Source organism: Sinohyriopsis cumingii, unplaced genomic scaffold, assembly GCF_028554795.1.
Source record: "Sinohyriopsis cumingii isolate HCF-2022 unplaced genomic scaffold, ASM2855479v2 utg000160l, whole genome shotgun sequence".
Taxonomy (NCBI): Eukaryota; Metazoa; Mollusca; class Bivalvia; order Unionida; family Unionidae; genus Sinohyriopsis; species Sinohyriopsis cumingii.
This window is the reverse complement of record NW_028315873.1, coordinates 10,100,504-10,123,528: the sequence shown is the minus strand read 5'-3', so window position 1 is coordinate 10,123,528 and position 23,025 is coordinate 10,100,504. Positions and strand designations below refer to the sequence as shown.

General features: G+C 35.2%; 1 protein-coding gene and 1 long non-coding RNA gene across 2 annotated transcripts in view; one reads left to right on the top strand and one right to left on the bottom strand.

Annotated features, from left to right (window-relative positions):
- The window catches only part of LOC149774758 (uncharacterized), a 46,887-nt gene that overhangs the window by 6,595 nt on the left and 17,267 nt on the right, over positions 1–23,025 (top strand). The window contains exon 2 of the mRNA XM_089945000.1: positions 2,359–2,443. Within this exon, the coding sequence (XP_089801126.1) occupies positions 2,359–2,443 (85 nt within the window). The remainder of the gene's footprint in view (positions 1–2,358; positions 2,444–23,025) is intronic.
- On the bottom strand, positions 556–22,599 carry LOC149774760 (uncharacterized). Its single transcript, XR_016416752.1, has 6 exons — positions 22,218–22,599; positions 20,205–20,245; positions 15,763–15,892; positions 9,869–10,120; positions 8,828–8,898; positions 556–2,507 (listed from the first exon to the last, which is right to left on the bottom strand). It is a non-coding gene; the product is annotated as an uncharacterized LOC149774760 (long non-coding RNA).

Here is a 23,025-nt window from a genome sequence, read left to right as displayed (position 1 = left end):
TCTGATGCACAATGTTTGAACTTTTATGTTTTGTGGACCATCATCAGCCATTGTTTTGTGCCTTAAAAATTATAGTATTTCACATGTACAAATAATAAAAACAAGTTTCATTATCAATTAATAATGATTTAAGTTTTCAATAATATCTAATTAAAGTATTAGTTATAGAGGGAAATGGGTGAACAATAAGTATATCACTTTCTTGGCTTTCATATTTCAGCTATCTGATAAGAATATTATTGTGAGAGATAGGTGAGTGATAAAGTTGATCACTTTTCTAGTTAATGAGATATTAACCAATCAACAAAGCAAATATCATTAATAATTAGATTTTCAAGTCTGGATTAATATTTATTACCCCAAATTGTCTAGTTAAGTTCTCTGTTGGAGGGGTTTGTTCCATTGTTTCTGTTTTATGACAAATTTCTCTACACCGAAATCACATCTGTATCTTCATTGAATTTTCTTTTTCATTTTCAGAAGGAGAACAAATACTAAGGATACAAAGGAGAACAAATACCAAGGATATTCTATGTTAATAACTGTTACAACAAATGACAACATGAACAACTTTATTATAAACTTCTTAACAATATTATTCAACACAGAAATATAAATACAGAATTTTTAAAAATATAAATCATAAATCGCTATTATCTACAATAGAAGTAGAGACACAAGCATGACCTTTTTGGTACATATTCACTGACATCTTACCCTCAAACGGATACCATGAAAACATCCACAAAATATCTTAAAAGAATACAAAGCTTTTTGAAGAAACAAAAATTCAAACCTCAACAATATATTTCACAAAGTGTTAAGGGAAAAAGCTTAACACATATCTTAATATAAAATGTGAAATAATGACTTTTTTCAATCTTACAGAGAATTAAAATCGTTAGAAAAATAACAAGTTGTTTAGGCATGTGAGAGTTATTTCCCTTACATACTGAAATATTCAGTTCCCAAAGGAAAATTGCAAAGATTTCTGAACATATTAATTGTTTTTACAAAGTTTCCAAGTATCTTCAAAAAGCCTGACGTAAACCAACATCCACTATCATTAGTCTGAAAACCATATGGCTATGGTGGCCTTATACTTACAATATATATTATATTTACACTAAATTATAATCTAGGTTTCTAGTACCCATCTTACAGCACAGAAGTACATTTTTCAATAGCTTCAGTTTTCCCATGTTATAACCAACTCGAAATGACACATTTTTTTATATTTTTGTCTCAGAATACTAAAAACTAGGCCAAAATAATGGCAAGACAGTGAGTCATCCCATGCTGGCACACAAGCACAGTGCCAATTAAGTGTAAGTATCCACCAACCGGCACACAGTACAAAGATATACAGTTAAGTGTAAGTATCCACCCACCTGCATACAATACAAAGATATACAGTGTCAATTAAGTGTAAGTATCCACCCACCGGCATATAATACAAAGATATACAGTGCGTCTTAAGTGTAAGTATCCACCCACTGGCATACAATACAAAGTGTAAGTAGCCACCCACTGGCATACAATACAAAGATAAATGCAAAAAGACTACAATCTTTAAAATCTGAAAGCAAAATTCTTTATATAAAATGGGCACTTTCAACTCCATTAGTTGCTTCATTTGAGATGCCTATTTTAAATCCCATGACAACAATAAACTTTAATTAGAGACTTGTAAATATTAACCAGCATACTTACAACATGGTACTTTGCTGACGACAACTCCAGCAAAAATGAAGCAAACACAAGCTACATTGTTTGATAAAACTCTTTGATATATTGACATTGTAAATTTTATAAATTAGATATTGATTAAAAATACTGCTAAAACAAATCTAAGACAGGAAAGAAGAAGTTTTTTAAAACTTGTTCTTCTTTCTCCATTTTATATAGAGATCTCCAGTACATATAAATCAACTATGAGTGTATTATACAAGTGTATGTTAATGTTATGTATAATTAGCTTTTAGCAGTAATAACAATCTAAAATTTAGATTTAACTGTTAAACTCTCTTTGCATAAGCAATTTTAAATACAATTGGTAATGCAAAATGTTAAAAGGAGCTTCGATAGTGATGTAATTTTCATCCATAAAAGATAGGAGATATCAGATGTCAGACCTCCAACAGTATCTGAGAGTTGGTGAAAGTCTTTAATTACAGGGTAGCACAGTTGTTGTCAGTTATATATGGGATTGAGGATCATCATTTATCTTTTCATGCATGCAGTTATATATTGATTCAAACTATGAAAGGCTACTCTATAAATTTTTTTAAAATTAAAACCAGGAAATATTCCACATAACAAAGAAATCATATGTCTAACTGATGAATCTAATTTAAGTTCCATTGTGGTATGTGCTCCAATAACAGATGCAGAGAAGTTCTCTCTCATGACAGTGATGAATCTGACAGAAGGGGATCTGACAGTATGGGCATTTCTGGGTCTAATATAATTCTGCAGCAAATCATCCAAGCCAAGAGTGAAAACAACTGAAAGAGACAAAAGTGAATCAGCATGATGGACATGTGTAATCTGTACTGATAAAAATACTGAAATGTTTAATATTAAAAGTATCCTGGTAATCAGGACAAGACCTGTGATAGACCTGATTTCCAAGTCTGCCCTTTGTTTCATATTAATTTATGCAGATAACTATTATTTCTTCAGAAGCCATTATCCTTCTTTCAATCCCACTGACATTGATCCTTGACCTTTTGATGCCCAAATTCCTTCATTATCTAAAGGGGGCCCCGAGTGGTTGAGTGGTTTAAAGCACTCTCCGTTGCGGATCACTGCCATCTCACCTCTGTCTGCATGGGCTTGAGTCTCAGGTTAGGCTAATGTGGGTATGTGAGAAAGCTTGCCAGTAGCTTCTCGTGGGTCGGTGGTTCTTTCTGGGGTTTTCCTGGGTTCTTACTCTACCATTAATGCTGGCCGCCATGTATAGACTATCGTGTGCTGAAAAATGGTGTTAAACCCTACAACAACAACAACAACATTATCATAAGTGCTAAAAGCCCAGGCTTGTGATGTACAACCAAGGGCTGTTGCATGGGAATCCAGCTTTCATCTAATAGTTGGAATATGTAAACCAGGCTCATCACAATAGGGGTTGAATATATAACATTAATGTGATGCTAACCAATCAAATGCTTGGATTTTGTGGTATGTCAAAGAGTTGAAACATCTATGGCTGCTCATAATTTAAGAATGAAACATATGCATGTATATGTACAAGTCTTTAAGTCTGTTTTTGAAGTCGAATTAGGTTAGTTTTATGAGTATTTTTCAATGAGATCACAGTGCTATTGTGTCATTATTGTTAAATAAATTTGTCTATATATACATGAATATTTTTCAAATGTTATAAAATTACATGAATCTGTCTTTATATGCATGCATGTTTCAAACATAAAATTACATGAACCTATCTGCTGATATATATTTTATCATTCTAAAACATGCGTGTACATGTATATGTAGACAATTATATATATATATATATATATATATATATATACACACACAAAATATCAACAAGTTTTATTTCGTACCTTATGTGCAAGCAGTACAGTCAGTTTGGTGAATAAAACAGTTTATCAACCAAGAAATCTTTTACTATTACTTCTACTCACAGACTACATGGCATAATTTGTCAGGTCTGGCTTGGATGAATTTCATGGGAATACACACGTGAAAATGTATGAGTTATTTCCTGTATAAGATTGAATATTTTGTTCCTTTTCTTTGTGGTCACTCTATTTTAGACATTGAAAAGTCTGAATAAAAGAATAAATTAAAAAATTGTATCTGAAGAAAACAATATCAACAAAAGAAATATTTACTTGTTGCTTCCATCTGCAATGCTTTGATTTGTTTTTCTGTACCACATGTGAATGCATTAGTTACTTAAATCGTGATAGATAAAAAATTAAAAACATCAAACAATTTTGGAGATGGAAATAAAGAAATATGCTAAAAATAAGAAGAAAAGTGGTGGTATAGCAAAATGCAGAGATTTATCTTTTTTTCTTTATAATCTGGGTATCATTTCCTGGACTCTGTATACCATTATTTTTTCCCTCCATTTTTTCATCCCTGATTTCTCCCGCATCCAATATATTTTATATAAATCAAAACAATCTTCCAAGGTAAATCTAAGCCAACAAAGACATGTCTGGGCTGAAATCAATGCCTGATTATTCCTGATCAAGCACTCTGTACTGTTACTAAGATACACAATTAAAATGTGTTCTAAGGAAGAAAGAATTTCCTTTATAATCAAAACCAAGCATGCCTAAATCTAAACCAAAGATTGCCACCAGAAGGAGAGATAAAACTATACTCTGAAAATAGATATGTACTACATTTGTGGGTACTGACTTACAAGTAATGTTGTTTTGGGTTTAACTCAATTTCTTGGCATATCATAGGCCATCAGGCACATAGCTACCAACATGAAGATAATGCAGCTGCACATGAAAATTTGACAAGACAAAATATGCATTTTAAACCAATTATTTTAATGATTTGTTAGTATTGCAATAATTTTCAACTGTTTATCTCAAAATTTTCTTAAGGGAGGCCCCACAAATCCCCACTAGCAGGAGGGGTAACACACTCCACCTCTTGTCTCCATGTGACGAGGGAAATGTCTTCATCATTCTATACTTGCATATGACGAAATGTGGTCTAGCTACGTACCTGCCTATTCCACCAAGCCATTATTCACTACTTGATTGATAAAAAGGATGTATTTCTCCTGCTACCCACTGGACTTGGAAAGTCACTGACTTTGCCTTTTTCCAATACAAACTGGTTTTTGCAATTAATGCAAGTATCCATTCTCCGTCTTCGCGCATTATGTCATTCAACAATTAATAACACAGCGTAGAATATCCAAATATGGTCTGGCAAGCATTATTTAGAAATGGGGGCACAGGAAGAGTCTTGTGTTATCTGTCATGGTGGACATGGTGAGGTTAGTGTAACCATGCCAATTTATTTTATCGTGTAAGGGCTTACTAAATTCAGAATTAGACAAACTTCTTTCACAACATGATTAAACATAATTATGTAGTAGATTTCTAAACTATTTGTTTTTCTGACTTTAGTGATGACTTTTTTTTTGCTCCATTACATGATATGTGATCAGTTTGTAACCTCAACCACAACAAATCAAGTTGAGGCTACAACATCGCAGGTAAACTTGATGTAATTCTTGAAAATTCTGTATCCATTTCACATGATAACGGCAATCATATCTCACGCCATGAGTCACACTCAAATTGGCATGTGATGTCCAATAAACGTAATTGTGTACCTTCCAGCTTTTATTCACAAGAATCTGAATACTCTTTTTTATTCTTCTGTGTTGATTGTTAACGCTTTTCAAGAGGCTTGTTTTTCCTTTCATCTTATTGGACTCACGGTACTAATTCAGTTCTCATAGTAAACTTATGCAAACACCATGATATTAAAAGTTCAATAACTTAAAATTTCTGAATACTCATGATCAAACCTATATGTACCAGTATAGCTGACACCTGGATGTCAGCTTCCGTGCAAAGGAAAGGATATGAGCCGTGGCATTTTCTGGACCTGTATGCGTTTGAAACGTGCTTTCAATTCTCCACCAATGAGTCACGTGCTAATTTTAGTAATGTGTGTTCCAAACTCAAGACTGTTAAAGGACTGAAATTCCATCAATAAAACAATGTCTCTATTTTTTCACTCACAACTAGGATAAGCTCTCAAAAGATTCTTTTTCATAAAACATAACTTACATTGTTAAACAATCCTGGTCAGCCAGACCCATATATAGTATATTTTATTTTCACAAATTTCCAGGCTGGTTCCCATTTTTCCATATCATTATTACTGTGTGTCCGATGCCTTGCTTGCTGGATGTCATTTAAAAAAAATAAAAAATAACAGTTTCATCATGAAGACGCTTCGCATAAACTAACAGGTGCAGTTTAAAGCATTTGAGATGCTGCTGTAAAGTTAGTCTGGTTCCCTGACTATTTTCACTAATTCTAATGTGAACCCGGATAAAAATTAGACACAGATGAACAAATTATCCAGATTTTTCAGCAATGATCATTTTTCCATAGTTTTTGCTTTTATGCTGTAAGTCTGTATTTTGTCTGATGATTGGACACACACAATCTGTCCTAATAAAAATGATGAAACATCGAATGATTTCATCCATTATCACAGCAATTGAGCCAACACTTGTGATAGTCCTGATTTTCAAATCACAAGTGGAAAAAATGTGGACCTGCCTGGATGTATACAAGAAGGACTTGCCTGGATATATATAATGAGGACTTGCCTGAATATATACAAAGAGGTCTTGCCTGGATGTATACAATGCTGTGTAATGACTAGTTTTAAGTCACTAATGTATAAGCTATATGAGGAGATAAAACTAAAAACTCAAGTAAAAACGTAAAAATAAAAATGGAAGTTTAGATTGAGGACCTGCCCTGGTGTATACAATGAGGTCATACTGGAAGTATACAGTGAGGACTTGCCTGGGTGTACACAATAAGGACCTCCCTGAATGTATACAATGAGGACTTGCCTGGATGTGTATCTGTGTGTGTGTGTGTGTGAAATGTATACAATGAGGACTTGCCTGGATGTGTGTGTGTGTGTGTGTGAGCTGGATTTTTAACGTAGCTTTAACAATTTTTCAGTCATATCGCTAAGATGTCTGCAGTGTGGCAGTTAATAGTGATGTCTAGCACTGGGGCATCATGCCGCAGACATGTAGCATGATGTCCCACCCAGTTACATTATCCTGACACCAGGCCAACCTGTCAGAACACTAACCTCTTCATGCTGAGTGCCAAGCAAGGCAGCTATTAGTACCATTTTTGTAAGTCTTTGGTATCACTCGGCCGGGGATCAAACCCACGACCTACTGCATCTGAGGCAGACTCTAACCACTAGGCTACCGGAGCGGTCCTTGCCTGAATGTATACAATGGGGACTACCCTGGATGTATACAATAAGGACTTGCCCAAATGTATACAATGAGGACTTGCCTGCATGTATACAATGAGGACTTGCCTGGGATGTATATGCCTGGATGCATACAATGAGGACTTGCCTGAATGTATACAATGAGGACTTGCCTGTATGTATACGATGCTGTGTAATGACTACAGTTTTAAGTCACTAGTGTAAAAGTTATATGAGGAGTTAAAACTGAAAACTCAAGTAAAACTGTAGAAATAAAAAATGGGGACAAAAGTCCAGCTGCTGTAATATGATGTTTCAAACTGGACTAATGGACCTCTACTGGCAACACACGGACTAGATACGTGTACCTTCTTGCAGCTAGAGGCATTACACCACCTAGCAGAACATGTATTCAATGGGCTTCCAACACAGACTAGCTACTATAGACCAAAAAATACAGAAATGGCATAAAAGGTAAAATTGGTCAAATAAGTTGATGAAATGTTTGGTGTGGAAGATCCTATCAAAACAAACATCACAGTGGATGCAAGATACAATGCTATGCACTTAAAACATAAAAATAAACCTGGACAAAGCTTAGAGCCTGTGAAACTAATTACACCATGAGACTTTCAGTATATAACAAATTATGCTGGACTTTTGAGTGGTTAAAAGGAAAACCATGTTGACTGGATAGCAAATCGTTTGCCACATTAATATTTGTATGTGTCATATCTTACATATTGTAAAAGGTGACCAATGCAGTGGTACAGTGCATAGCTTACTGGACTCATGACTGAATGGGCGCAGGTTCAAAGGCTACCATCAGACAACCCAAGTTAAAGACAGCGACATTTCCTTGGGCACTTTACTTCAATTCCTAAATGTGTTGCTGTGCTACAAAACACCAAACCAAATCCAGAATTGGTGACTTCAATTAGTGAATGCAATTAGTGAATTCAATTAGTGAATGCAATTAGTGACTTCAATTAATGAATGCAATGGCTAAAGAAATATGCTTTCACTGCCATGCAATGGTATGCTTCAAATAAATGATGGAAGGCATAGGTGGTAATGCAATACCATACCAATTCTCATCTTTATTATGTACTGCATGTTACTCTGTGATGTTATATAGGGAACGGCAGTGAAATGTCAGTGAGATTCTGGTGTCTCTCAGAGAGGAAATCATAACAGTTGGTGGACAGGATCAGCATTCCCTGACCCTCATAAATAATCAAAACATGACAGAAAGGTATAAGAGTACTCTTCTTGAAACACTGCACATGAAACTATGATGCTGTACAAAACTTAATGAAGGCAGAAATATGTGGCAGCAAACAACATAATCATTGGTATCTCTTTACCTAAACATTTCAAATATCCAAGAAACTGAGGCAAGAATGCATGCTATAAAACACTTATCAACTGGAGCACACAAAACAATACACAGACCTAGGAACTAACTTAGCATATCAGCGAAACACTAGCTTGCTACATTTTCCACCAAGAACTCTAATAGTACTTATCATCAAACTACTAGAGTGCATACACTGGAATGACTTTGATATATGATACAGGCTCTTTCAAGGCACATAACTCTGCCAGGCAATGGGAGATCTGACTAGTACAGTGGCGCTTTACAGTTTCGTATTTTGCAACAGGTTAGAATTTTAAAGAGAAAGAATTCCCCCGGGTTTTCTCACTGATTATACTTGCTATTTAAAAAAAGACCTTGTATATCTTAGGTACTGTTCATAGAACCTTTAATGCCCTTTATTTTGGTGTATGATTGATGGGTGTAATATGGGTTATAGAGTGTACAGCTTGGCCTTACTCCAGATGTGCACCTTTCAAAAACTGCTAACTCCGCTTGGTCATTTTCACTTCCCAGACTTCAGATGTACACTGTAAAAGAAAGAGAAGATAACTTTCTTTTACATTTTATATATGTAGTAATTCATCCATTGCACTTTCAGAAGCTGGTATTGTCAAGTGGGGCAAAATTCATTTTCCCTATTTTAATAGGTGCTAAAGTTAGTGTACTTTAGACTAATTCAGGCTGAATTTTTAACACAAGGGAGCAGTTCTTTTATAAACCAGTATGCTCAGATCAAGTACAATTTCCAGAAGTACAATTTCCAAAAGTACAATATCCAAAGAAATATCATCCACATTACATCAAAGTAGTATAGAGGTATGTCAACATTCTCTCCACTGTGCATGTTTCAAATGCAAACAACTTCACATTACATACGTCACTCTCTCAAAAGTACATAACTGGTGAGTGATCCCTAGAAAGACCGAATGGACATTCAGTGGAAGGGAGACCACTCCTATTAGTACATGGTGCATGTGCCAGGGAACTGCAAACAAATAACACAATCTTATTCAATCTGAAAAATTACAGAAAAAGTCCCTAAAACACTATAAAAAAAAATCAATCCAGTGGGAAACATCATAGCTGGCACAATGCTTATTACATGCATCTATGATAGCTAGTCACCCAATGAAACCTATGGAAAGAGTGAATAGTCTTCTCAAAACTAGAAATACATGAATGTGATTAAAATAAATATTTTCACGGCAATCATCCAGGTAGATAAGAAAAAGCAGTGACAAGAAACCTATGCTCATGAGCATGCAGATGGAACATGGGCACGGAAAGTAAATTTAATAAATTAACAAATAATTATAAAGATGTCGTACAAGCATAATGAAACAAAATAAAGACCACACACTTTCGTTCTCCATTACCAAACACATCCATACATTGATCCATCCATCCATTCACTACCACCCATCCAAATGAGCATTTCTGTATGGATATGAGCATAGATATGAGTGAGGAGGTTGAATTATACACATAAACCCGTACCTGTCATGGATTCAATATCATATTTGTAACTGCAGCATGCTGCTTTGAAATTCAGCATGTCAAAATCAATTCCCATCCTCTGCAGTACTACCTAGTGGTGTTGATGGTACAGATTGAATTGGTCCGCATTCACACACACCATCACTGCACTGATGAGATGCCTCTATGTTGAAAGGCTCTTCATCATTAAGGAAAGACTGTAGACATGCTTCTTCTTCCATATGTTTGTCTCAGCATCTCTGCAAGACAATGCTGCAAAAAAAAACTGATGTTATATATCCCATCCTGAGTCTACAAGAATTATCACATGCAGAGACTGAATTTAAAAACATTTCCCCGACAGAATCTGAAAATAATCTACCATTTAAACTTTAATAAGGTGTATTTCATACATATAAGAAGATATTGACATGCATCAATCCCAGAGACAAAAGTGTGGAAGTTTTGGGACAAAAGCAAATATAATTAAGACACTTTTATTTTTTTCTCTCGTTTATATTTTAAGGAATATATTAAATCTTCTATATTTGTTTCATTGCTTAGTTGTTTTTTTAAAAAGTTAATATCTCTCTTCTTACATAAACTTTATAAACCTAATAACATTATGAAATTATTTTCTTTACATATTCTCTTCACTTGTTTTCGTTTCTAAATTTCCATTGTACTGAAATATTAATAAACTGTATGCTAATCAAAAGCATCTTCCTAGAGTGAATTTAGGTTTGAAGTTGTTGTCATATGTTACCTGGCAATTTTTGAGGTGGCTGTACGCATATAAAATCTGCTTTGGATTTCACTTCATGGACAGCATTATTGCCAGATTTAGCACTGTAGCCCAAATACATAAAGTAAATCATGATAACTTATTATGTTTCACCAGCCAGTTTTAATCATTATACACATCAAAATAAATAAGGTGGATATTAGATTATCATGAGAGCATTTGAAAAACTGATTAATACAGTTAGCCTATGTTTCCATATTATCTCATGTTTCCATGTTATCCCATGTTTCCATATTAGTCCATATTTTCAAAACAATGGTCCCTTGCATCAGTGCATAGATCCATCATAGATTATATTAAACTAAATAAAATATAGAACAAGATGAAAAGAATTTCCAGGAATTCAAAATATGACCATTTCTTATTTTTAACTGCTAGCATTGAAACTATCTTTTGAAATTCTTCAACCATAATATTTTCAAATTATCTGTGATGGTGGACACCATTTTCATTTACAGCCAACTAGACATCATAAGACATCTTTCTGTGAGAACCCAATGCAAATAGAAAGAGAAACAGTGGTGAGATTTACAAGATGGTCATGGTGGCAGCCATATTCAGTGTCTGAATGGCACCCTTTAGATCAAATAGACATCATAGAAAGTTAATTAGTAATCACCACACTTTCATATGACCATTCAAGAGGAGTAGTGATAACAATATTTTCAAGATGATTGCTGTGGTGGACATATTGAACATCATTTTCATTTTGGATCAACAATACATCATAAGAGATCTTCTGGTATTACTTTTCATTCAGGAGGATAAACAATAACAAGTTTTTTCAATATGGCTACTGTTGCAGCCATATTTAATACCAGATCAGCATCATTTTCATTTGAACCAAATAGGCAACAAGCAAAGACTATTAGCCACACCCAGTATTGACAGGACCATCCATTCACGAGCAGTGATAACAGCATTTTTAAGATGGCCAGCCTGGCAACCATACTGGATTTAGAACAGCACCATTTTCATTTAGGACCAAGTAGACCATGGGATGAATATGTGTGTAAAGTTGTATAGCAATCCTCCAAGTAGTTTATGATGAAAAGTGATAACAAACTGGTGGTAACACATGGATGGATGATGTGGTCACAGATGATGAATGACATACGTACAACAGACCATTCCATCCACAACCAGTAATGCAAACAACTAATTGTTCTTGTTATTTGTGACTTTCTTAGTCACCAATGATTAGATAAATAGACATACTAAAGTAAATTTACAACGTGTTTATTATTGTATTCTGTGCATTTATGCCCTCAGTGCATTACAATAAATGTGGAGAATGGCTCTGTTTAATACCACTAATCTCGTATTCCTTCTGAGTTCACGTTTACATTTATCCACTTTAGTTATCATTAGTTGGTAGGATCCACATAAGCCAAAAATCAAAACATCACTCAACGTCTAGAAGCCAACATGTACTGCTGTCATTGTTTTGCTCACATATACATGCGTAGCGAATTGCACTGCAAGGTTCCAGTTGGTATGATACCTATAATGTGTTTATTTATCATAGGAGAACCTATGTGTAAACACTGATTTGTTTTGTGAAAAGAATTCCTATACTGGTATATTTAAGGTAAAGCTGGAAAAAGGCTTATATTGAAATGGATGCTAACAATTTGAACAGAATATTTTAGAGGAGGTAACTTAATAATTAATCTAAAGTGTGGGACATTAAAGGAGAAAATACTCAGATGCAACAAATATTTATAAAACTAATCAAAATATATACAGAGCATTAATTTTACAAATACTTCTAAATATTAATAACTGCTGTTTCATAAGCGATTAAAATTCTTTGAATTTTCAAAAATGCATCAAGGAATGAATGAATTTGTATGCTTGTTAATTCTTTCAGGCACTTTTATTTGCTATATTTTTATTGAATTTATACTGTCCACCCTCTATGAAATCCCTCTGGAGGTTCTTAAGAAAGTTTTCAAATGATTTGTTTCCAGTTGGTCCAGTAAACATGTGAAAACATTTCAATACTGGTGAGAAGTTCTACATGACAAAACTGAAGTTAATGTTTGATACATTTTTTCTCACACGACCATTTTAATTTTCAACATTGTTCTTTCTGTTTAATAAATGCCAGATTGAAAGAGCATTCTTAATGATATTCAAGCAGTAGCACCTGTGTTTTGAACATAGGCTAAGACTGGTCAAATGTTCATGTAAAAATGTGCAGCAATAAACACAATTAAAATGTTAAAAATGGCCCATATGTAAAGTGATGCAAATCAGTAGTGTTAAAAATGGCCCATTTGTAAAGTGATGCAAAACAGTAGTGTTAAAAATGGCCCATATGTAAAGTGATGCAAACCAGTAGTGTTAAAAATGGCCCATATGTTAAGTGATGCAAACCAGTAGTGTTAAAAATGGCCCATATGTAAAGTGATGCAAATCAGTAGTGTTAAAAATGGCCCATATGTAAAGTGATGCAAACCAGTAGTGTTAAAAGTGGCCCATATGTAAAGTGATGCAAAATGGCCCAAATGTAATGTGATGCAAATCAGTAATGTTAAAAGTGGCCATATGTAATGTGATGCAAATCAGTGGTGTTAAAAGTGGCCCATATGTAAAGTGATGCAAATCAGTGGCGTTAAAAGTAGCTCATATGTAAAGTGATGCAACTCAGGAATGTTAAAAGTGGCCCATATGTAAAATGATGCAACTCGGTAGTGTTAAAAGTGACCCATAGGTAAAGTGATGCAAATCAGTATTGTTAAAAGTGGCCCATAGGTAAAGTGATGTAAATCAGTGGTGTTATAAGTGGCCCATATGTAAAGTGATGCAAAACAGTCGTGTTAAAAGTGGCCCATATGTAAAGTGATGTAAGTCAGTGGTGTTAAAAGTGGCCCATATGTAAAGTGATGCAAAACAGTGGTGTTAAAAGTGGCCCATATGTAAAGTGATGCAAATCAGTAGTGTTAAATATGGCCCAAATGTGATGCAAATCAGTAGTGTTAAAAGTGGCCCATACGTAATGTGATGCAAATCAGTAGTGTTACAAGTGGCCCATATGTAAAGTCATGCAAATCAGTGGTGTCAAAAGTGGCCCATATGTAAAGTTATACAAATCAGGAGTGTTAAATCTGGCCCATATGTAAAGTGATGCAAATCAGTGGTGCTAAAAGTGGCCAATATGTAAAGTGATGCAAAACAGTGGTGTTAAAAGTGGCCCATATGTAAAGTGATGTAAATCAGTAGTGCTAAAAATGGCCCAAATGTAATGTGATGCAAATCAGTAGTGTTAAAAGTGGCCCATATGTAAAGTGATGCAAATCAGTGGTGTTAAAAGTGGCCCATATGTAAACTGATGCAAATCAGTGGTGTTAAACATGGCCCATATGGAAAGTGATGCAAATCAGTGGTGTTAAAAGTGCCCCATATGTAAAATGACGCAACCCAGTAGTGTTAAAAGTGGCCCATATATTAAAAGTGGCCCTTATGTAAAGTGATGTAAATCAGTGGTGTTAAAAGTGGCCCATATGTAATGTGATGCAAATCAGTAGTGTTAAAAATGGCACAAATGTAATGTGATGCAAATCAGTGGTGTTAAACGTGGCCCATATGTAAAGTGATGCATATCAATGGTGTCAAAAGTAGCCCATATGTAAAGTGATGCAACTTGGTAGTGTTAAAAGTTGCCCATATCTAAAGTGATGCAAATCAGTGATGTTAAAAGTCCCCCATATGTAATGTGATGCAAATCAGTACTGTTAAACATGGCCCATATGTAAAGTGATGCAAATCAGTGGTGTAAAAAGTGGTCCATATGTAAAGTGGTGCAAAGCAGTAGTGTTAAAAGTGTCCCATATGTAAAGTGATGCAAATCAGTGGTGCTAAAAGTGGCCCATATGTGAAGTGATGCAAAACAGTGGTGTTAAAAGTGGCCCATATGTAAAGTGATGCAAATCAGTAGTCTTAAAAGTGGCCCATATGTAAAGTGATGCAAATTGGTGGTGTTAAAGGTGGCCTATATATAAAGTGATGTAAATCAGTGGTGTTGAAAGTGACCCATATGTAAAGTGATGCAAAACAGTGGTGTTAAAAGTGGCCCATATGTAAAGTGATGCAAATCAGTGGTGTTAAAAGTGGCCCATAGGTAAAGTGATGCAAATCAGTAGTGTTAAAAGTGGCCCATATGTAAAGTGATGCAAATCAGTAGTGTTAAAAATGGCCCATATGTAAAGTGATTCAAATCAGTAGTGCTAAAAGTGGCCCATATATAAAGTGATGCAAATCAATGTAAAGTGATGCAAATCAATAGTGTTAAACATGGCCCATATGTAAAGTGATGCAAATCAGTAGTTAAAAGTGGCCATATGTAAAGTCATGCAAATCAGTAGTGTTAAAAGTGGCCCATATATAAAGTGATACAAATCAATAGTGTTAAAACTGGCCCATATGTAATGTGATGCAAATCAGTAGTGTTAAAAATGGCCCATATGTAAAGTGATGTAAATTAGTAGTATTAAAAGTTGCCCATATGCAAAGTGATGCAAATCAGTAGTGTTAAAAGTGGCCCATATGTAATGTGATGCAAATCAGTAGTGTTAAAAGTGGCCCATATGTAAAGTGATGCAAATCAGTAGTGTTAAAAGTGGCCCATATGTAATGTGATGCAAATCAGTGTTGAAAGTGGGCTATATGTGGCCACCTGACCGGTCTTTGCCTGTACTCAAAATGTTTGAAATATAGGTTGATTTTTTAATGTTGAAACTGAAAGATGCTCAAAGAAAGATGTATCTTCTAACAAATACCGGCAGTTATCTGATGCAGATATGAGTACCAGTGTAGATATGAGTTCCAGTGTGGATATGAGTACCAGTGTTGGCAGGAGTACCTGTGTAGATATGAGTACCAGTGTAGATATGAGTACCAGTGTAGATATGAGTAAATGTGTTGACATGAGTACCTGTGTAGATATGAGTACCAGTGTTGATATGAGTACCAGTGTTGATATGAGTACCAGTGTTGATATGAGGTTAAATTTAAGCCAGGTCAAACACATACAGTTCTTCTCAACACCATCTTTAAAACCTGCAATCAAATGTTACTTAAATCTACTGCACCTAGAATAGATTACCTCTCCAGTCAAATGATCCTCATGTGAACTGGGCATTGACATATATCAGCGTACATTCATAGCTTTAATTACACAGTTGTTCCGATTGGAAGAACTTAATGAATCCTATTTCTCCCAGTACTTTTGTTACCTGTAATATGCAAAATAAATTATTATTTGAGAAAGAATTACAAATGCATGTGTAAAACCATCCCTCACTGCATTTTTTGAAAGAGTTGTCAAATTCGAAGATGTTAAAAACTATTCAGAATTTGAAACAAATTGATATAATTAATTGAATATCTAATAAAGTTATGGCTTTAAATCTGCTCAGTATACAAACCACACACAGACAGACAGATGAACTTAAAGAACCAATTGTCTTAAGCTATAACAACGAGAGTTATATTTATCTTCTGCAAATAAAAGGGTCAAATTCTAATACATTCCAAAACTTTTTAATTTCTATGTAGTGAAAGTACATACTGTTCTGGGTTCGAGTCTTGGATTCAGCCTATGTGGGTATGTGAGAAAGCATGCCAGCAGCTTCTCATGGGTCGGTGGTTCTTTCTGGGGTTTTACCCCAATTTCTTCCTCCACCATTAATACTGGCTGTCATGTATAGCCTATCGTGTGCTGAAAAATGGCATTAAACCCTACAACAAAAACATGCTGTTCAATTACTTATGCATACAAATAGACGTTTATAACTGCATATCCCTACAGATCTGAGGCTTTCAGTATAAGCATGTGACACTTTCGAGGCAAATGGTCAAAAGTGTCTAAAGCAGCTCAAGTTGGCTGCTGTCGTGTAACCCATTTTTTCCCCCTTTCATTACAATGACAAGGTATAACCTTACAAGTTTTGATGTGACAATAAATATTCAAAAAATTCAGTATCATGGCATCAGAGGCAGCCATTTCTGCTGGTCATGCAAAACAACTATAAAACTAAATGCATCCAGGTAGGATCGAAATCTTCCAATGATAAAAAAACAGACCATCAAATACCGTGAGACTGATCAGGATACAATAAAACTGTGTTTCCTATCGCACTGGGTTTATTGGGGTAGGCAGGTCATTCCTATTACACTGGGTTTATTGGGGTAGGCAGGTCATTCCTATTGCACTAGGTTTATTGGGGTAGGCAGGTCATTCCTATTACACTGGGTTTATTGGGGTAGGCGGGTCATTTCTATTACACTGGGTTTATTGGGGTAGGCAGGTCATTCCTATTGCATTGGGTTTACTGGGGTAGGCAGGTCATTCCTATTGCACTGGGTTTATTAGGGTAGGCAGGTCATTCCTATTACACTGGGTTTAATGGGGTAATCAGGTCATTTCTATTACACTGGGTTTATTGGGGTAGGCAGGTCATTCCTATTGCACTGGGTTTATTGGGGTAGGCAGGTCATTCCTATTACACTGGGTTTATTGGAGTAGACAGGTCATTAATATTGCACTGGGTTTATTGGGGTAGGCAGGTCATTCCTATTGCACTGGGTTTATTGGGGTAGGCAGGTCATTCCTATTGCACTGGGTTTATTGGGGTAGGCAGGTCATTCCTATTGCACTGGGTTTATTGGAGTAGACAGGTCATTCCTATTGCACTAGGTTTATTGGGGTAGGCAGGTCATTCCTACTGCACTGGGTTTATTGGAGTAGACAGGTCATTCCTATTGCACTGGATTTATTGGGGTAGGTACATCATTCATATTACACTGGGTTTAATGGGGTAGGCAGGTCATTCCTATTGCACTGGATTTATTGGGGTAGGTAGATCATTCCTATTACACTGGGTTTAATGGGGTAGCCAGGTCATTCCTATTGCACTGTGTTTGTTGGAGTAGACAGGTCATTTTTTAAAACATATTTAATGAGATTTTTTAATTTCATTTTTTAACATGGGTGGAAAAAAGTGATGGGGTCAGCAATGAGAAACATACAGTCAGCAAACTGGAAATACATTTTGTCCTTACATGCATAGCTGCACAACAATGATTCATCATGTCATAGATATTTTATAACAACACTAGGGTAACATTTCTTACCCAATCTTTCCTCTTTCCTTGTTAATTTTTGAACGTATATTTTATTAAAGATTTATAATTAGCAAGATATTTATTTGCAAAATTAAATTGAAGAATCTTTATTGATTTGTTAAAGAAGTTTTCATGTAGCAACTTAATCACTACCAAAATAGTTTGTGTAAGCTGAATACAAAAGCTCATGTCTACTCTATTTCAGCGAGGAATGTGTTGGCTCTAAATATATTATATTTCAGCAATATAATGAGAGACAGAGTCCTATGTCAGAACGGGTCATGGGGTTAATCTGAGGTAATTTTGTCACTCGGTATGAATTTTTTCCTTCAGGTTATAGCTCTTTTTCAACATTAAACTTGTGTCAGCCACCCGTGTATATATACAGTAAATGTGTTGCCCACTGATGATTTGGAAGGACACATTCGCAAGCCACCTGTGTATGTATACAGTGCATGTGTTGCCCACTGATGATTTGGAAGGACACATTCACAAGCCACCTGTGTATGTATACAGTACGTGTGTTGCCCACTGATGATTTGGAAGGACATATTTGCAAGTTTAACATGACAGATGCAGTATCTACCAAAGAGTTGTATTTGAAATATGTAGAATAAATTTGATGACATATAAATACCAGTAATAATTCATCTGTGCAACAAATATTGAAGCAATGATATATCCCTATTACATATCAAGAGTTTCCTCCTGTCTTGTTGTTTCACATGTGTACTAATAGAGATGGAAAATAAGGGATATAAAGGCGGGACCTAAATGGTGAAAATAATGTTGGTTAAATCCGAAGATATTAATCCAATATATTATTATTGGATCCTACATTTGGCAACGAGGATATAAAAATATCATAGTTCAAAATGACAGCAAAATGACAGCAACACAAGTGTATGACATTAGGTCAATAGCTTCATTCGATTGTCTGAAACTGATAGCATAACAATAAGATGAAAAAGATGGATACACGCATTTGAGTTGTATGCGACTGGGAAAGGAGTCAAAGATCCAAAAAGAGCACTGTTGTTGCATACTGCTGGTATGGATGTGCAAACATTTCACACCACAAACAAATCTGCCGTTAGGGTGAACCAATGATTTATTTTGTTGACAATAACTCAGTCAAAATGTGCACACATGTAATGCTATTACAAAGAAGCGCAAAAAAGTTTATTTTATGAAAATGTTTGAAATTGTATTTTTCATGGCTTTTTTTCTCCAGACAATGCCAACTTAATACTGTTTAACAATTAATTATTTTTGTGTCAAAAAGTGGTACCATACCCAATGCTTTTTTATTTGTTAAAACATCAAAACCAAATATGGCACATTCATAAAGATTATTTAGCTGTTCATAAAATGCTGTTTTTTTAAAAATTGGACCAAAAATGGATATTATAGATTTTTTTATATATTATAATTATAGAGTATGTTTAATGTCTTTTTGGTTAGTTTGGGGCTAATGAGCTAGAGACAAAAAATTGTGATATCTACATTAATGCTGCTTCGCACAGACTTCTACTGAAGGAACATTGTAATTTACAGGGCCTGTAGTCAAAGAAAGATAAAATTATGATAAAATATTTGAACTTCCACTGTTTCAAAAAATGCTATAATTGCACTTAACATTGCCTGAAAAAAACAAGGAAATGGTGTTTGAAAAACATTTTACAGTGTTTTTCTCTTTTACACTGTGTTTGTCTCCCTCTTATCTGCCAAAAGTTGTGTGTGATGTGATGTGATTTGTATTTTTAACGTAGCTTTAACAATTTTTCAGTCATATTACTACGATGTCTGCAATGGGGCAGTTTATAGCATTGTCTAGCACTGGGGCATCATGCCACAGACATGTAGCTTGATGTCCCACCCAGTCACATTATCCTGACACTAGGCAGACCAGTCCTAACACTAACCTCTTAATGCTGAGCACCAAGCGAGGCAGCAGTTAGTACCATTTTTGTAAGTCTTTGGTATGACTTGGCCGGGGATCGAACCCATGACCTCCCGCATCAGAGGCAGACACTCTCAGCACTATGCCACCGGAGTGGTGGCCAAAAGTTGTCATTTGATACTAAGCATATCATTGTACAAGAAATGCAATATTCAATAAAACCTGGAAATGGATTTTTGTCCATTCACAGTGGAATACATATGGCATTTTGTTTCTTCCCAAAATACTGATCAGCAAATGTGACAGCTGCAAACCATACTAAATACTCCTTTATTTTAAACATAAACACGCACCAAAAAGACAGAAGGAAAGTTTCTTTGACACCACTAGGGTTTCCCCGGAAAATTTTCTAAACAAATTTAAACAGCAATGTAAGAGCTGGAAGCCCACAAAAATGTTGATTAGTGTCTTCTTATTGCACTTCTATACATGTACATTATTTAAGTTGTTTCACTTACAATTTCTAGCTTGTGATCCGCTGCCTGTTCCCTATCACCCTCTGCAATAGATAAAATCATATCAATACGCAGCATAAATTTTGGTACATATTATCACCTTTGTCATGGAACACCCAAACTATGTTATCATGGAACACCCAAAGTACATCGATACATTCACATATGTTTGTACATACATCTTGGGGGACATTGTCTTACATATTTTATGACATGAAATGTATCAGACAAACTGAAATCAAGAAGATTTATAAAAATGGCAGGTTTTGGGACATTGATGAAGATTCCTATTTTAGGATATGTACAGCTATTACAGTAACTCAGAATTGAATGTGCCTTGAAGATCGATGAGAATGACTAATCAGTACATGAAGTAGTACTGTACAGTCATAAAGATTTCAATAGTGCATTTTCAAATCTGTCATTAAAGGTATGTTTTTAACTTCCATATTAAAAAAAGATTGATTTTGCAATCTGCTTTGTGTGGCAGTCATGGAGTCCATTATTGGTCAACTATAAAATGAATGACTTGAATTGCAATTTAGTTCTGCCATAAGTGGTACTGATACTTACATTCGTACTGAAAATTGCTGATTAAGTATTAAGGAGGCGCTCACCAGTTATGTACTTTTGAGAGAGTGACGTATGTAAGGTGAAGTTGTTTGCATTTGAAACATGCACAGTGGAGAGAATGTTGACATACCTCTATGCTACTTTGACGTAATGTGGCTGACATTTCTTTGGATATTGTACTTAAGGAAAATGTACATGATCTAAGCACACTACTAAATAAAATGAACGCTCCCTCAGTATGTTAAAAAGAAAAGCCTGAATTAGTCTAAAGTACACTATCTTTAGCACCTATTAAAATAGGGAAAATTAATTTTGCCCAACTAAACTATACTGTACCAGCTTCTAGAAGTGTAATGGAAGAATTACTACATATATAAAATGTACAAAAATGCATCGGTTCTTTTTCTTACAATTTATCTCTGAAATCCAGGAAGTAAAAATGACCAAGCGGAGATAGTAGTTTTTGAAAGGTGCACATCTGCAGTAAGGCCAAGCTGTATACTCAATAACCCATATTACACCCATGAATTACACACCAAAATATAGTGACTTTGAACAATATTTCAGTTATACAAGGTATTATTTAAAACAGCCAGTATAACCAATGAGGAAACCGGGGGAAATTCTTTTTCTTTAAAATTCTAATACAAAATATGAAACTGTAGAGCACCACCTAACCATAAAATGTTCTTACTATTTAACTTGCACATCCTACATACAGAATCACTGACTCAGAGACAATGGTGAAGATACTAAACAATCATGATACAGATTGGCTGTGATAAATGTTTTACAACTGAACATTATGAAGTAAGTTTTTTTCCATCAATATGTTGTGCTACAAATGTAAAGCTTTACACACTGACAGAAACAACAACTCATGTATATCATATGACACAGCTTTCTGGATTCGATTTGCAAGAACAGAGACTTTCTGCAAAAAAAATTGAATTAATCAGATAAGTAAAAAAAAACATGCATCATAAAAAAACTATACTGAACGGGTTTCCTCTAATGTGACCAACAATGACCTTTTCTGTTTCCTGTAGTCATTGTCCACATCCTTCTGGTTAAAAAATGTCTTAAATTCCCTGTAACACTAACAGTCACCTTTCTCGTCACCTCTTCTAGCCCAACATTTGGCTGATGTTCTTATTCATCACACTCCTAGCCATTTCATAATGTGCTTCTGCACCCACAATTTTTTTTTCTTAAAAACCTCAAACTACATGATCTTTTTAATTTGCCACTGTTTGTATCTGTGGCCTCACTCATGTCACTGATAACATGTTTCAGAGTTTCTAAACATGTTTCTGAGGCTTTGTTGTGCACATTTTTCAGACCTAGTATCTAGTCCTACCTGTAAAACCTGACGCTGATATTTATGTTTTGGGATTACCTAAACAAAATCAAAATGTGCTATGTCTTACATGTAGGACTAACCTAGTATCCACCCCTTCTCTTACGAATCTCTTGCTGCAAAATCTTCACAGCAGTCTCCATGGTTTTTTTCTCCAACTTGTCTGACATTATACAGGTATTATCCTCTTTACTCAGGTTTTCACTCATGTGTATACAAATAATAAGAAATACTAGACCGTACATCTCCAGTGCCGTACGAAACTCACTTTCTTCGAAATTGTCTCCAGTAAGTATAATCAGATCCTACAATAAGGATTCATTTTATAGCTTGGAGGCGACTGCTGAAACAATCTATGATTTCTAGTGATGATGTTTAATTGGTGTCATCGCTTCTTATATTTAAAAAAATATATATTTGACTTCTCTTTGTACGTAACATTTTAGGTTGCTGCCATCGTTGTTATTGTTTAGTGTAGAGCCTCCGGAGCGTTATCAGAGCACCTCTAATCGTGGTTAGAGTAATTGTTGCGCGCGCGTATTAGTGTATGTGTGATTCGGATTTTTAACGGAGCTGAAACAATCTTCCAGTTATAGCGCTATCATATCTGAAGTATGGCAGTTTATAGCGATGTCTAGCACTGGGGCATCATGCCACAGACATGTAACATGATGTCCCACCTAGTCATATTATCCTAACACCAGGCCAACCAGTCCTAACACTATCATCTTGATGCTGAGCTCCTAGCGAGGCAGCTGTTAATAGCCATTTATAAGTCTTTGGTATGACTCGGTCGAGGTTCGAATCCATGACCTCCCGCATCCAAAGCGGAAGCTCTAACCATAAAGCCACAGTTTATTTGCATATAATACAAAGTAAACATTCAAAATT